General features: G+C 49.4%; 1 protein-coding gene across 1 annotated transcript; it reads left to right on the top strand.

Annotated features, from left to right (window-relative positions):
- The first annotated feature begins 5,746 nt into the window (after window positions 1–5,746).
- Window positions 5,747–7,389, top strand: LOC124690032. Its single transcript, XM_047223475.1, has 6 exons — window positions 5,747–6,030; window positions 6,130–6,235; window positions 6,342–6,410; window positions 6,770–6,832; window positions 6,942–7,183; window positions 7,287–7,389. The coding sequence occupies exons 1-6, from the start codon at window positions 6,008–6,010 to the stop codon at window positions 7,387–7,389; spliced, it is 606 nt and encodes a 201-aa protein (XP_047079431.1). The 5' UTR covers window positions 5,747–6,007.
- The last annotated feature ends 7,761 nt before the right edge of the window (window positions 7,390–15,150 follow it).

The following is a 15,150-nucleotide window of genomic DNA, read 5'->3' as shown; positions in this document are numbered from 1 at the left end:
TACAAACTAAGTTAAATGAAACTTTTGAATGTTTAGGTTTTGCGAAAATGAATCGGAATTTAGTTGGGCCGCAGCCACCGTCCATATTTGGTTTAGGAGGCCATAGTTTGTTATCTATATTAATCCATATATGTTGTAGGACATAAGTCCCTCTTTCATATATTTGTGTCACGTGACAATATATTGCATTAGTCTTCAAGGTGAAAGTGGATACGAGGGTACCTAATGTGAAGTACTAGTTTATCGGATTAAATTAATTAGGATCGGAGGGTACCCTAATGCTGACATATCAGCATATCTGCTCTATTAGATGGGTATGCAAGCTAGGAATCAACCCTGGTTGTCTAGTAACACCACCGCACACACCCTTCACGTGTGGTATTGTCATTAAGCCCTCCCTACGACCACCTACCTATTGTATGTGGACCATCATTGCCCCTCCACGCGCGCTTACGTTGTGGGGTTCCCATCGCACGAAGTCAGCTCTCCGTACGAGAACATACAAATTATAGATATTTATAATAAATAATATTAACAGATTACATTATGAAAGACAAATTATGTGTGTACTTACTATATACAAACAAATAATTTTAATACTATGTAAAAGTAGATAGTACCTATACTATTTTCTTGTATATCTCGTAAAAGGAATATATATGCACTACACATTTTATCATAGAGGGCAATATATTGGTATCAAAAAGATACAATTACATTCGACCTCTACATCAATTCAATATTAAGAGTAAGTCAAGACATCTAGGATACAAGTGTGTGTATGTTTTTTTGCATTGGAAGTATGTAAGCAAACTGAATTTATTTTTTTGTGCGTGTTGAACATTGATCTCCAATTCTCATGGAATTGGAATTAGAGCATCTCCAGCCGCGTTCCCAAAAACGTTCTCCAAACGGCGCCAGATCGAGCGTTTGGGGGACGTGTTTTGTTCGTGTCGTGTTTGGGGGACGTCGCTCCCCAGCCACGTCCCCCAAACACCGCCCCAAACTTTTTTAAAGGGTTTTTGAAAACACAACCATTTATTAAATATAGCATATAAATAGATATGTTTGTGGAGATTGTTTTAAAATTAAAATACAACAAACAATAAAACAACTAAACAAATGTAACAAATGGGGCTAGATCAAGGTGCCATGGCATTTGCTGATAATCCTTTGATCCTCCACATATGCTCAACGAGATCAGCTTGAAGTTGATCGTGAACATTGCTATCACGGATCTCTACAGGCAACTCTTGATCAACCTCCGCAAGAGGGATCTGACACTCATAGGGACCAACATGTGTCCTGGCATGATTCTTGCGGTCATCCTCGATGATCATGTTGTGCATGATCACACAAACCTGCATCACCTCCCACATTTGGTCGTGAGACCAGCTTAGAGCAGGGTACCGGACAATTACAAATTGAGCTTAAAGCACACCAAATGCCTGCAAGCTTCCTATCGCGCAGCAAAGTGGGAATTCTTCTGACCTGATGGAACCGATATTGTTTTGACAAAAGTGACCCATTTTGGATATATACCATCGGCTAGATTATAGCCTTTGGTATATTGGTGGCCATTGATCTCATAGTTGCTTGGTGGAGCATGCCTTTCCACTAGTCTGCTGAACACCGGAGACTGCTGCAACACGTTGATCTCATTGTGTGATCCCACCATGCCAAAGAAAGAGTGCCAAATCCACAGGTCATAATCTGCCACAGCTTCAAGCACCACACTGCAATATCCATGACACCCTTTGTATATACCTTGCCAGGCAAACGGGCATTTCTTCCATGACCAGTGCATGCAATCGATGCTTCCAAGAATTTTAGGGAATCCTCTGGCAGCATTTTGTGCCATGATCCTTGCAGTCTTTTCCTCAGTTGGCCCTCTCAAGTAGTATTTGCCAAAATTTCCCACCACAGCTCGGCAAAACTTGTACATGCACTCAATGATAGTAGACTCACTCATGCGAAGGTAGTCGTCTTGTGTATCAGCAGGTGCTCCGTATGCAAGCATCCTCATGGCAGCGGTGCGCTTCTGAATCGATGAGAACCCGGCAACGCCTACAGCGCCGTGCTTGAGCTTGAAGTAGAGGGTCGAACTCTCAAACGTCGTGGAGGATATTCATGAACAAACCCTTGCTCATCGTATACCGGCGCCGAAAAATGTCGGCATGTGTTGCGTCATCTGCGAAGTAGTCGTTGTGCAACATGGTATGCCCCTCCATCCTCTGCCAGGGCTTCGACTTGTTTCTCCCCGGCCTTGATCCTCCGCGACGCGGCCTCTTCCTCTTCTCCGCCTCGACGTCAAGCAAATGCTCCCGGATGTCATCGTCGAAGGCTTGCTCGTCCTCCAGCAGTCGGATAAGCATCTCATCATCGCCATCCATGTCTGAAGCAAAATCAATGGTTAAAATTGCACCACGGCAGACGAGGCAACGAACAACGGCCAATCGCGCCTACCTGGCAAGTCGTCGAACACCTTGTGTGCGTGGAGGTGGAGCGGGTTTGACGCCACGTTCTGGGACGCGTTGGCGAAGCGGCGGCGGCGAAACGGCCGGCGAGAGTGCCAGCCGCGATGACAGTGTCGACTCTCAGAAGAGATCAACCGTCGAAACGGTCGGCAAATCCAGCGGCGGCGGAAGGGTGGGAGGCGCGGGAGGGAAGGCGTGAACCAACGGTCATGGAAATAGTCGCCGACAGTTGAGAGCCCGCCTCGCTTTTCGTTGTGTTCGGCGTGCCCGAAGTGTCCCCTGTGGGGCTGGGACGGGCTCCGAGCGTCGGACACCGTATCGGGCCGCGCCGAACAAAAAGAGGCTTTAGAGGAAGCGGCTGGAAACGTTTTTTTTTGTCCGGCACGCCCCAAATCTCTTTAGGGACGCTTGGAGATGATTTTTTTCTTTTGAAAGCAACCACATATTTCATTAATCGAAAACCAAGTTAGATGAAGCAACACATGTGGAAACTAAAAGATTAACCGGGATAAAATAATTATCCTGAATTTGCAGATAAAATCCTTAAAGATCGAGAAATACAAAACGATCCCTAGGGTTTCCTGCAACCACTGTAGCCAGCGGCCGCCGTCCAATTCCAACGCCGTCGAGACAATCGCAAGAAGAGACACCGAGCCTCCACCGTTGCAAGTCATTGCCAACGAGGCTTTGTGAGTCGATGAATAGGCCTGCTGCAAGCAGCGAGGCACATGTCATTGTGGCACGTCGATCGGGGGCGTCCCCGTGTTGTCTTGGACCAAGATACGCCGCCTCCCATCGACGAAGTCAGAGAAGAACGGCATATTCACCGCCTCCGAACCAACATCTTCGCTTCAGAAGAACCATCTCGCTCCCGGCCGCAGCGCTGTCGTGGACAACGACAAAGCCAGTATGATCTTAGGGCATCTCCAACCGGGCGACCCAAACGGACGCGCTGCGCCGTCCGTTTTGGGCCGCTTGAGTGCCCGAGCGGACGCGCGGACGGAGCCCCGCGTCCGCGTGTCCGTTTGGGTCGCGCGCTGCGCCCAACGCGCCAGATTTGGGTCGCGGCGCCTCATGGTATGTTTTTCTTGTAAATTCACTAGAAAAACGCGAAAAAATATTATATAAAATATATAAAATAGTTCAAATGCTCAAAATGTATTACATATTACATAGTCCATGTAATCAAGGATAAAGTATTATTCAAATAAAATGAAAAACGATACAAATGCTCTAGGCTTAAGGATTTCCTTCATCATTGTTGTTTGCGAGCATTGTTGCCTACATGCTGCCACATGTGCTCGACCAAATCAGCCTCGAAGCTGGTTGTGTACAGCTAGATCTCGAATTTCATGGTGCGCATGAAGAATGTCCTGGAATGATGCCGGAGCACCTTGAGGAGTAACCAACTCTCCTTGGCCTTCCCAGTCATTATCAAACAGTGAATCATCCCTCTCTACCTCAACAATCATGTTATGCATGATTACACAAGCGGTCATCACCTCCCACAGAGTTTGCACATCACAGGCTCTGGCAGGGTGTCTGACGATAGCCCAACGAGCTTGGAGGATGCCAAACGCCCGCTCGACATCTTTCCGGGCTGCCTCCTGCTCTTTGGCAAACCTTGCCTCCTCGCTCCGAGTTGGGGTTTCGGATTGTCTTCACGAGTGTAGCCCAAGGTGGATAGATACCATCGGCAAGGTAGTACCCCTTGGTGTAGTGGTGGCCATTGAACTCAAAATCCACATCGGGGGACTTACCGTACGCTAGCCTATCAAACACCGGAGAGCGCCGCAAGACATTGATGTCATTGTGCGAGCCAGCCATTCCGAAGAATGAGTGCCAAATCCATGTGTCATGGGAAGCAACAGCTTCAAGAATGATCGTGCACCCCTCGGAATGGCCGCTGTATGCCCCCGCCAACCAAAGGGGCAGTTCTTCCACTCCCGGTGCATGCAGTCTATGCTTGCCAAGCATCCCAGGAAAACCCCTAGAAGCGTTGATCGACAACGGACGAGATGTGTCCTCTCGCATTAGGTTGCCGGAGGTACTTGTTCTCCGAACGAACCGATCACGCTCCGCGGAACCCGTACATCGATTCCAAGCCGGTTGACTCACTCATGCGCGTGTACTCATCTACGAAATCACCGGCAACGCCATATGCGAGCATCCTAATCGCTGCCGTGCATTTCTGGTACGAAGAGAGGCCTACCTTGCCAATTGCATCCACTTTCGCAGAAGTAGTCGTCGTAGATCTTGACGCCATCCATTATCCGGCGGAACAGCGGCCTGGTCATCCGAAAACGACGGCGAAACAAGGACGGCACGAACAATGGAGTGGGTTGGAAGTAGTCGTTGTACAGCTGGTCGTGGCCGCGTTCTCTTTTGCGGTCCAAGGCGGCCGCGCGCCCGGCAAGGACCCCCGTACACGGGGATCCGCGAGACAATGTGCTCGTGGATGAGCATCGCAGCATCCGTGAAAAAATCGTCGTCGGACTCCTTTCGACGACGTGTCGATGAAGTTCTTGAAGTAGTATTCGTCGTCGCTGTCCACCATGATCCGAAAAGGGACACATTTTAGTTCGAGCATTTGAACGAACACCTCGCGAGCGGAGGCGATCCAAATGCTTTTGTAGGGACCCGCGGGCATGGCCGTCTCGGCCTACGTGCGGTCTGGAAACACGTTGCAGGAGAGCTCACCTCCGGCGGAAACGGCGCAGCTGCGAACGGCGGGAGGTGTCGCGACGGTGAGAGGACAACAGCGCCGGCGGCGGCGTCCTCCGACTCTGCTACGACGCGACGAAAGCAGCGCGGGACCTCGATCTATGCTTCCGCCCCGCTTGCCGGCGTCTCGACGACGATGGCCGGCGTCGACGCGCTCCCAAATCGCCGGTCCGTGGGTGGCGGCGGAGAGGTGGGGAGATGTGTGCGAGGGGCTTGTGTTTTGGGACGCAGACAGGCGGGCCAGGGGCGGACAAGGGGCGGACGCGAGCGACCAGCCTTTCGCGTCCGCGGCCACGCAAACCCGTCCAAAATTTGGACCGTGTTTGGGTCGTCCCGGATGCCGCGGCCATCCGTTTTAGGGATGGGTCCACGCGCTGAGCCGCGGTTTTGTCCGTTCGACCCATCCGGACGCGCGGGCGCGGGATGGGTCGTTCGGTTGGAGGTTGGAGATGCCCTTAGTACCGTACGTAGCTGAATTCCATTCTGCCGTTTTAATTTTGTGATCCAAACAGACTCTGCAAGGGCTAAAGAATGGACGTTCACCGCGTAGCGACAGAACTACACGGGCCGCACCTGCCGGAACTTTTCTCCCTCCTTCGCCATCTCGGTTCTTTATCCAGCAGGCGGCGGCCGCACCTCCTCCTCCTCCTCCTCCTCCTCCTCTCCACTCCGCCGTCCTTTTCTCTCCCCGTTTCCTTGCTCTCGCAGCCGCTCTTCAATCCCTCTCCTCTCTTCTGCCCTCGCGGATCCGGATCTTAGCCCCCTCTTCCTCTCTCCGCACAGCGCGGTGCGGCGGCGGTTGTTGGATGAACACCCCTGATATTACAAGGTAATAATCCACACAAAAAGTTAGAATTGAAACTCGCTGAAAAAAGTTATAATTGATACATTTACCTGTGTCCTTTAATCTCTTTTCGTTATTTTTCAGGCGCCTAAATCAGAAACAGGTAGCTGTTGGTGCACAGATGCAGGCAGCAGATAATCTCGGGGAACAAGTGCTGGGGCCTGTTCTTGTTGCAAGCAATACTTGTCAAGTAATGGTTACTGATAACTTTGTCTGGGGATTCTCTATTTTACCGAAATTTTGGACTGTATGTGCATGTACCATAGATGGAAATGGACTTGATGAAATTGTTACAGGGTGCCGTGGCTGATCTAGGTCGGGTCGCCGAAGTGAACCAGTCAGGGGCAGAGCTGCACGTAGAAAAGGTATCACTTGAACCTATCTGCTTACAATGTGCATTCGTCATCTAATAATATACAAGGAAAGTACACAATTATCATAAACAAATGGCGAATTGCTGTGCCACCTAAATATCATATGAGAGCAACTTTGATGGGAAAATAACAGCATTTGCAAGTGACAGTACTTAACATCACTACTATATTTCCTTTTGTGGTTAAGCTTCTTCCGGGAACGTGTAGTTGGTGACATGATGGGTGTCTTGTAGTAGAATTCGGAGAGGGCTGTGCTTTTGACTCCTTTCTCTTAAACAACATCACCGCTATGTCTTATTTGAATGTTCTCATGCCTGGTTTTACTAGGAAATAAGTATTAACTTACACAGGAACCTGTTGGCAAACAAGCAATAGCAGAAGGAGGTCCGCAGCAGACTGGTGAAAATGATCAGGTACAGAAACCAAACAAAACATAAGAAGTACCACTCATATACGTATTGCTCTGTACAAGTAGTGGAATTCAATATGATTGCTTAACATAGACTTCTCACTTGCATACAGGAACAAGCATCAAATGGCATTGACACAGCTGCAGAAGGACTTTTGGAAGATATTATATTGGATGAACAATCCAACTTTGGGGAACCTACAATGCAGCACGCTGAAGCACAAGATCAGTTACATGATGTTACAGAAGTGCATGAAATGCCTAGCAACGATACAAGCAGTGGAAGCGATTCAGGCAGCAGTTCAGGGAGCGAGTTAGATACTGAACTGGGGAAATGCTTTACCCTAGTTTTGAGGCATTGGAAAATTCAAGACCACCAGAAGTTGGAATGAAATTTCCGACCCTTGAAGACGCAGAACGATTCTATAGCACACATGCCCTGTTAACTGGTTTTGCAGTAAGGAGGGGATCAAACTACAGGAGAAAGAAGTTTCATCTACAATGCAACCGAAGTGGCAAACTAAAGCCAACCCAGGACTTGCAGAGGAAGAGGAAGCTTAATGTATTGGGGTCACAATGCCAAGCAAAGGTGATAGTGAAGCTCCACCAGGAGCAATGGGAGATCACAGGAGTTAAGCATGAACACAACCATCCATTATGTCCACGCCGATCACTCACAAGATTCTTTCTGGACCACAAATACTTGTCAAGTGAAGAAAAGTCATTTCTAGGAGTTCTCCAACAAAGCAGGGTAAATCCAAGGAAAGCTATGAAGATTTTCAGGAGAATGAGAAGCAACTTCGGAAACACACCATCATCAAAGAGAAAGATGTGCACAATCTACAGTGTGTAGAACAATGGAGAAAAGAAAACTCAGATGTTGAGACGGCACTGAAGCGTTTCAAAGAACTCGAGCTGCGGAACCTAGGTTTTTCCTATACGATGCAGACAGATGAAGATACCATAGTAAGGAGTCTTTTCTGGACTGATGGGAGGTCGAGGGTCGATTATGAGATTTTTGGAGATTTTGTATCGTTTGATACTACCTATAGCACTAATAGGCATAATATGCCTTTCACCCCTATTATTGGAATGAATAATCATGGGCGAACTCTTTTGTTTGGATGTGCATTGCTACAAGATCAGAAAGCTGAAACCTTCAAATGGATGATCCAAACATTCTTGCATGTGATGGGAGGGAAAATGCCAAGAGCAATCATAACAGACCAAAATGAAGGTATGACAGAAGCAATCGCAGAGGTCATGCCACAAGTAAGGCACAGGTTTTGCAAGTTGAATGTGATGCGGAAAGCAGATGAAATGCTAGGAGCCTTCATGGCAGCAAGGGGCGACATTAGTGCAGAGCTGCACAGCCTAGTAGACAACCCATTGACACAAAAGGAATTTGAAGAAGGATGGTCTGTGCTCATTGATAGATACGACGCAAGTGAAAATGAGTACCTACGACTCTTGTGGGAAACAAGGAAAAGCTGGGTTCCTGTTTATTTCCGAGCAGATTTCTATCCATTCGTCGAATCAGCTGTACACGGTGAAGGGACAAACTTACTATTCAGAGACAATGTGCTTCCTAAGGACAGAATTGAGAAGTTTATTGAACAATATGAGAGGATGCAGGAGAACATAGTAAAAACAGAGGAAGAGGACACGTTGCAATCAGCAACTGAACCAGCATACTTCTCCATGCAGCCAATAGAAAAGCATGCAGCACACGTATACACAAGGCAAATATTTCTGAAAGTACAGAAAGAACTGTACTATTCTACAGCACTCAACGTGCACGAGATACAAGGGGGATCAATGTACAGACTCGAAAAGGTCTCCAACTATGAGAACCCGGAGTTTGATAGAAATTCTTTCGAAGTGCTAGTTGAAGCTGGCACACATGCATTCAGATGCCAATGTGCAAAGTTTATTAGGGATGGGATTTTGTGTTGCCACATATTCAGAGTTTTCACACAACTCGGAGTCAATGAAATACCAGCGCAGTACATAGTGCCCAGATGGACCCGTAAGTTCAGAGAGGAGCAGCTGAAAGACTACGAGGAAAGATGCTTGAAGAAAACAGAAAATAAAAGGAGATATGCTATGTTGTTGCGTAAAATGGCAGGCATCGGCAAGGGAATATGCGTTGATGGCGCAAAATCTAGTTGCTTCATGCTCGAGTTAGATAACATTCAAGAAAAATTGGCAACTGACGGCAGAAGAAAATCCCGGAAATAATCACAGCTAGACATTTAGCATTGTTGACAGGGCATGTGCAATAGTATGAGACATAGCAGGTTTTGTTACGGTAGCATGTTTAATTTAGCCTAAGGTAGATATAAGAGTCGAGGAATGTAGGTAGTCTTGTGCGAGACCTGCTGGTGACGAGGATTAAATATCTCTGACCATCCATCATTTTGCCTAGTGTCTTGTCTGTTTTCTTCGGTATATTCCTCTTACATCTGGCAGAGCATTTTGCTGCATTCAGGTTTTGCATCCTGATTGGTTATTATCAGACCTTTTTAAGGTAGTATTTTTGTTGCTTCTCTCCACTGATGGATCATGTTGTGCAGTTATGCAAGATAGGGAGCTCTCTGCTTCGATGTATGGATCATGTTGCGCAGTTATGTGGTAAGTTAAATTTATTTTCTCGAGATGCAAAGTTCTGTGCCACGCAACAACCGCTAGACAGATATGACAACCAACGCATGGTAACATCCACTCAAGTGCACTAGACACATTCCAGCCACAGGAACACACGCCACTGCCGCTCTGGAGACGACAAAACTTGAAGCGCCGTTGATTGTTGGCCTCGCACGCCGATGGTGCGGAGGCCTTGAATCACCACTCACATCTTGAACCCCATACATGGCTGCACCCCTCGCCTGTTGCAAATTGCAACACACACCTGCAGGAAGGAAACAACATCGACCTGCGGCCAGGCCTTCTAGAATGACGCCTCCAGAAACGAAAGAGGATCTTCGTTTTCACCCGGAGTAATCCACGCAGGTGATGGTGCTCCTATGTGGCGTGGCTCTGTCCTTGAGCTCGGTTCTTCCCTTGATCCGTTTTTTTTTTCACACTGGCGCCAGTCCTTGCTGGTGGAGTGGAGTTGCCGTTGGCCTTCCTTTGAACGGCGCGGATGGGGAGCGGGCTGCGGAGCAGAGGTGCGGCGGCACCGGTCTAGACAGCTGGGAGGGCGGCGGCGCAGAGGTGTGGCGGCGCCGGTCTGGGCAGCTGGACGGGCGGTGACGCAGAGGTGTGGCGGCGCCAGTCTGGGCAGTGGAAGGGAAAAGGTTGCGGCGCCTGCAGGGCTGCTGCTTGTAGACTGAGTCCTCTTTGCATCGGCTTCTTCGACTGTTGAATTGGAATTCAACAATCAATCTTCCTCATCAACCCTTTGAGGCCAGTCCCGGTTGTGATGTTGCTCTTTCTTATGAGATGGAGATGGTGGAGGCTGCTTTTGGGTCAATTCAACATGATGCCCAAAACTTGGACTGCTTTAATTGTAATCAGCAAAATCGGGTCAATCTTTGGTGTCAAGATAATCTTTACTATTAAATTGCAATAGGTGACTGGCTGGTGTCACAAACGGGCCAAAATTTTATTTTTCTCGAGACCGGACGTTTCCTGGAAATCCTAGGCCCAATATCTTTGAATAGTGATCTATTCCATCGCACCTTACCTACGTAATAAATAATAAACAAAAAACCCCACCAACCGGTCAGAACTGGCTTAGACTTGGCGTCCGCGCCCGCAGCTCATCCCCAAGGCAGAGATGATTCCCGCCCGTTCCCTTGAGGAGCATCTCGAGGACATCAATCCCATGGCAGCTGCGGTCCAACGTGAGAACGACATGGCCCTGCCCATGGCGTCTCGGAAGTGCTCAGCGGCGATTTACACAAAAATAACCCAAAAGTGGAAGAAAAGCACAGACTAACCCTCCGGCGAAACTATTTCACCAATCTAACCCTTTTGTGTGGCGCCCCTCCCACGGGCGCCACACATGCCCATGTGGCTCCCCTCCTGCCGGCGCCACCGACCCAGCCCGACGTGGCGCCATCGACGCCGAGCCGGTGCGCCCATCCGACGTGGCAGCATGTGTGGCGCCCTCCCAACGGCGCCACACATGCACTTGTAATCCCCCAAAACATACTGTAAGACAAATCCTCTGGGACTTAGCCGTTTTGCGAGGCTCGATGTGTGGCGCCGATGCCACGGGCGCCACACTAGCATGTGTGGCGCCGATGCCACGGGCGCCACACATGCACTTAAGTGTGGCGCCCGCGCCCGCCCCCAGCCCGACCATCTTCTTCTCTGTTTCTTCTCCTCCCTCCCTCTCTCCCCCAAGGCGGCCGGCGGTTCCTCCTCCTCCCTCTCTCTCTCCCCCAACAAATCGGCCACAAATTCATCAGATCCGACCGGCCAATCTCTTCCCCATCCATTCCTCAAGGTAATCCCCTTCGAATCCCTCACATTCATCCACTAATTTCATAGATCTTGCTAGATTTGCACATGAACCCTAGACATGGAAACTAGATTTGAAATGGCTATGTATGTGTTGAATGTGTATGTGTAGGAACCCTAGATATGTAGGAACCCTAGATATGTAGGAACCCTAGATGTGTTGAATGAAATTTTACATGTATGTGTTGAAATCCTTATGTATGTATGTGGTGGAAGGCAAAATTGGAGCTTAGCAAATGCATTCTATTGTCTTACATATGTCTATTATGTGCCTAGGAATGGTATGTCTTACGAAATTCATATGTGTGATGTATTTGGATATGAACTCTCATGTATGTGTGATGTATATGTGATTCGAAAGTTAGATATATTCTCATGTATTCTTGATGGAATAACTCATATTTGTTAGGAATGTATGTGTGATGGCTTATTTGGATATATTCTCATGTATGTGTTGCTCATATTTGGTATGAATGGCTCATAATATGTTGTATGTGTTGCTCATACATGTAGGATGGTGTGGCTTCTGGATGAAGAGTACGACAGGGAGCACCGGGCTGTTCATATGACGGAGAGGGGAACGGATCTTCACCCTTTGAAGATTCGTTACCATGGCACACCGGATATACCTTATGATGAGAGGTACACGGAGTTCATCCGGCCTACCGGTCTTATGCCGTTCATATCCCTTGTAAGCCGTGGGGGGCCACACATGAACCCCTCGGCACTCACCGCCCTTGTCGACCGGTGGAGGCCGGAGACTCACACCTTCCACTTGAGGGCCGGCGAGATGGCCCCTACTCGCAGGATGTTTCCATGATCCTTGCACTACCTATTCAGGGGCTAGCCACCGTGTATGAACACAGCTTCGATGGGTGGCGCGGACAGATGGAGGACCTTATTGGCGGTGGCTCCTCCGCCGCCGGAAAATCCAAAGGAGAGAGTTCCCGCCGGCGCGTCTTTCACTTGGATCGGAACTAACTTTGCAGAATGCCCCATAGAGGCCGACGAGGACACTCGGAGGACGTACGCCCGCGTGTACTTATGGTACATGATTTCCGGGACTCTCTTTCCGACGGTGGGGGTAAGCTGGCCCATTGGTGTTGGCTGAAGGCGCTTACGGTGTTGGACGCCGGTGGAGTTGGGGAACAGCGGCACTTGCCTACCTCTACCGGCAGGTGATGATTTGTTCTATGTACTATTTTCCTATAGTAGTGCGCTACACAAAGTAGTAACCAAATATCTTATGTACGTAGCTTGGACGAAGCTTGTCGCAGGACTCGGGAGCAAGACGGGTAGCGGCGGTATTGGTGGATGCATGCTCCTACTTTCCGTATGGAGCTGGGACCGCCTATCGGTTGGGCGTCCCGGGGTACTCAACGAGACGCCATGGCCTCATTTCCCTCACTTTCCTGATCGGGAGCCCACTTGGGCATACCTTTGGGACAATGTCTCGGAGATGACGAGCGATCCAATGATCATGTACAGGCGAGTACATCGCGGAGTTGGACACTCTTACCGCCGAGCAGGTAACCGATCACCGCGGAGTTGCAATCCTAGTTTTGATTGATTCTACCGGCATCTACTAAATAATTGTATGTCGCAGGTGGAATGGGAGCCATATGGTAGCTACTACCGTATTGGCGCGGCGATGACCGACCTAAACCCCAAGTGCACGGAGGAGGCGCGGTTCTGGCGTATGCGCTGCCCACTCATATGCATGTGGCTTGTTGAACACCACCAGCCGCAAAGAGTGATGAGACAGCTTGGGCTGTATCAGGAGTGCCCACCAATGTGGCAAGACACGGACAAGGCGCTTCACAGGTAAACTTCGGAATCATGCGATGGAAGATTCTTGATAGAAGAGGTACAAACTAACTTGTTGATTCTTGCAGGCTTGATAGGCAGCGGCGGAGGAAGATCACAAATTGGCCAGTCCATCATAGCGGCCACATCACAGCGTTCCAACACTCGCTTGGAAGCGGCACGGAATGCCGACCCCGAGCGGATTGTGCCTCACGACTTCACCGCTTTCAACAACTACCTCGAGTGGTTCCATCGGAACACGCGTATCGAGTTAGTGAAGCGCGCGTATCGTCGAGAGATCTTGGACGACCCCATCCATTTCGATGAGGTTGGGCAAAGCCAGCACGACACTTTTGCTCGCAGAGGGAGATCGACTTCTATTGCTTCCGAGCTGAACTTCGTGGTAATGGATTCTCTCACTAACTAGTACATCATCTAGATTGCCATGTGCTCGCTTAAATTGTGTATGCTATGTTTGTCACAGCGGGAGGAGATCCAAAAAACCGCTGAGGGGTGCGAGACTATGTGGGACCAGAGCCACAGAGATGAAAAGCCTGTTTCACCGTTGCGGAATTTCATTAAGGTATGATCACCAACTTTGAATGTACACTATTATGTTCTGGTGGCTTTGTAACCGTGAGTTCCATGACGCTGCAACACCGCACGAAAGATGCGGCGGTTAGCGAACTTGCTAGGTTGCCGCGAAGGCGAAATCCCTACATCCTCCTCTTCGAAGAACATGTATGGACTATTTTGTTGCTGTGAAACATGTTCTTACTAATTTCAACTTTTGTAATCTCATGTGTTCATGTTTGTGCAGATTCCTCCCGAGGACGACCTAATTCCGAGTCAAGCCGTACTTCCGAAGCGTACCTCCAAGCAACGGTCAGCTTACCGGTTGAAGCCAAGGGGCAAGGCTCCAAACCGGTACACTCCGGAAGATTATGTCAACCGAGGAAAGAAGGTTGTCACTGAGGAGGATGACGGGCCGCCGCGGAGATCAGCTATGTCGAGGATGAGGAACGACGAGCCGTTCTCTTCAGAGGAGGAGGAGGAGGAGGAGGAGGAGGAGGAGGAGGAGCAGGAGCAGCAAGCAGGAGCAGCGAGCAGCGAGGAGCAGCCAAGGCAGCGGACGAAGAGGATGGCCGTCCGGAAGCAGCCCGTGAGGACGACACGTCGAGGACGACACTAGGATGTGCTCCGTGTTGTTGTGAACTATATCTTCATAAGTATCGATTTGTGAACCCTATGTCATTTCGAACCATGGTGTGTAATGCTACTTGTTGTTTGAATCTACGTGCTACAATGTGACCTATGAAGTGTTATATGTGTATGTCATGAAATTGCTACTTGTTGTGTCCAATGTTGTACTCGTAACTGTTGGAGTTTGGTAGGATTTTTCAGGGTTTTAACACAAGTCAGTGTGTGGCGCCCTTCACAGTGGCGCCACACAGTGCAGTGTGGCGCCCACGGCATCGGCGCCACACATGCCAACCTATATCAACTATTGGATCGAAAACATCCAGGGGCTTCGGACGATAAGTCCTTAGCCGTTTTCGCGAGCCTCTATGTGTGGCGCCCGTGGCATCGGCGCCACACATCGAGCCTCGCAAAACGGCTAAGTCCCAGAGGATTTGTCTTACAGTATGTTTGGGGGATTACAAGTGCATGTGTGGCGCCGTTGGGAGGGGCGCCACACATGCTGCCACGTCGGATGGGCGCACCAGCTCAGCGTCGATGGCGCCACGTCGGCTGGGTCAGTGGCGCCGGCAGGAGGGGAGCCACATGGGCATGTGTGGCGCCCGTGGGAGGGGCGCCACACAAAAGGGTTAGATTGGTGAAATAGTTTCGCCGGAGGGTCAGTCTGTGCTTTTCTTCCACTTTTGGGTTATTTTTGTGTAAATCGCCGTGCTCAGCGCCAAGCATGGAGAAGGAGGATGCGAGGCAGAGACCACAAAGGAAACGGGAAGGAGGAGAGCGGCTCTCTGTGATCCGTTCCTAGCTTGACCTGAACTCTGCCTTAGACTGCTCATAGTGGGAGTAACA

The sequence above is a fragment of the Lolium rigidum genome, chromosome 2 (genome assembly GCF_022539505.1).
Source record: "Lolium rigidum isolate FL_2022 chromosome 2, APGP_CSIRO_Lrig_0.1, whole genome shotgun sequence".
NCBI classification, from domain to species: domain Eukaryota; kingdom Viridiplantae; phylum Streptophyta; class Magnoliopsida; order Poales; family Poaceae; genus Lolium; species Lolium rigidum.
Note: the sequence above shows the minus strand (reverse complement) of the source record. Positions and strands in the feature narration are given on the sequence as shown.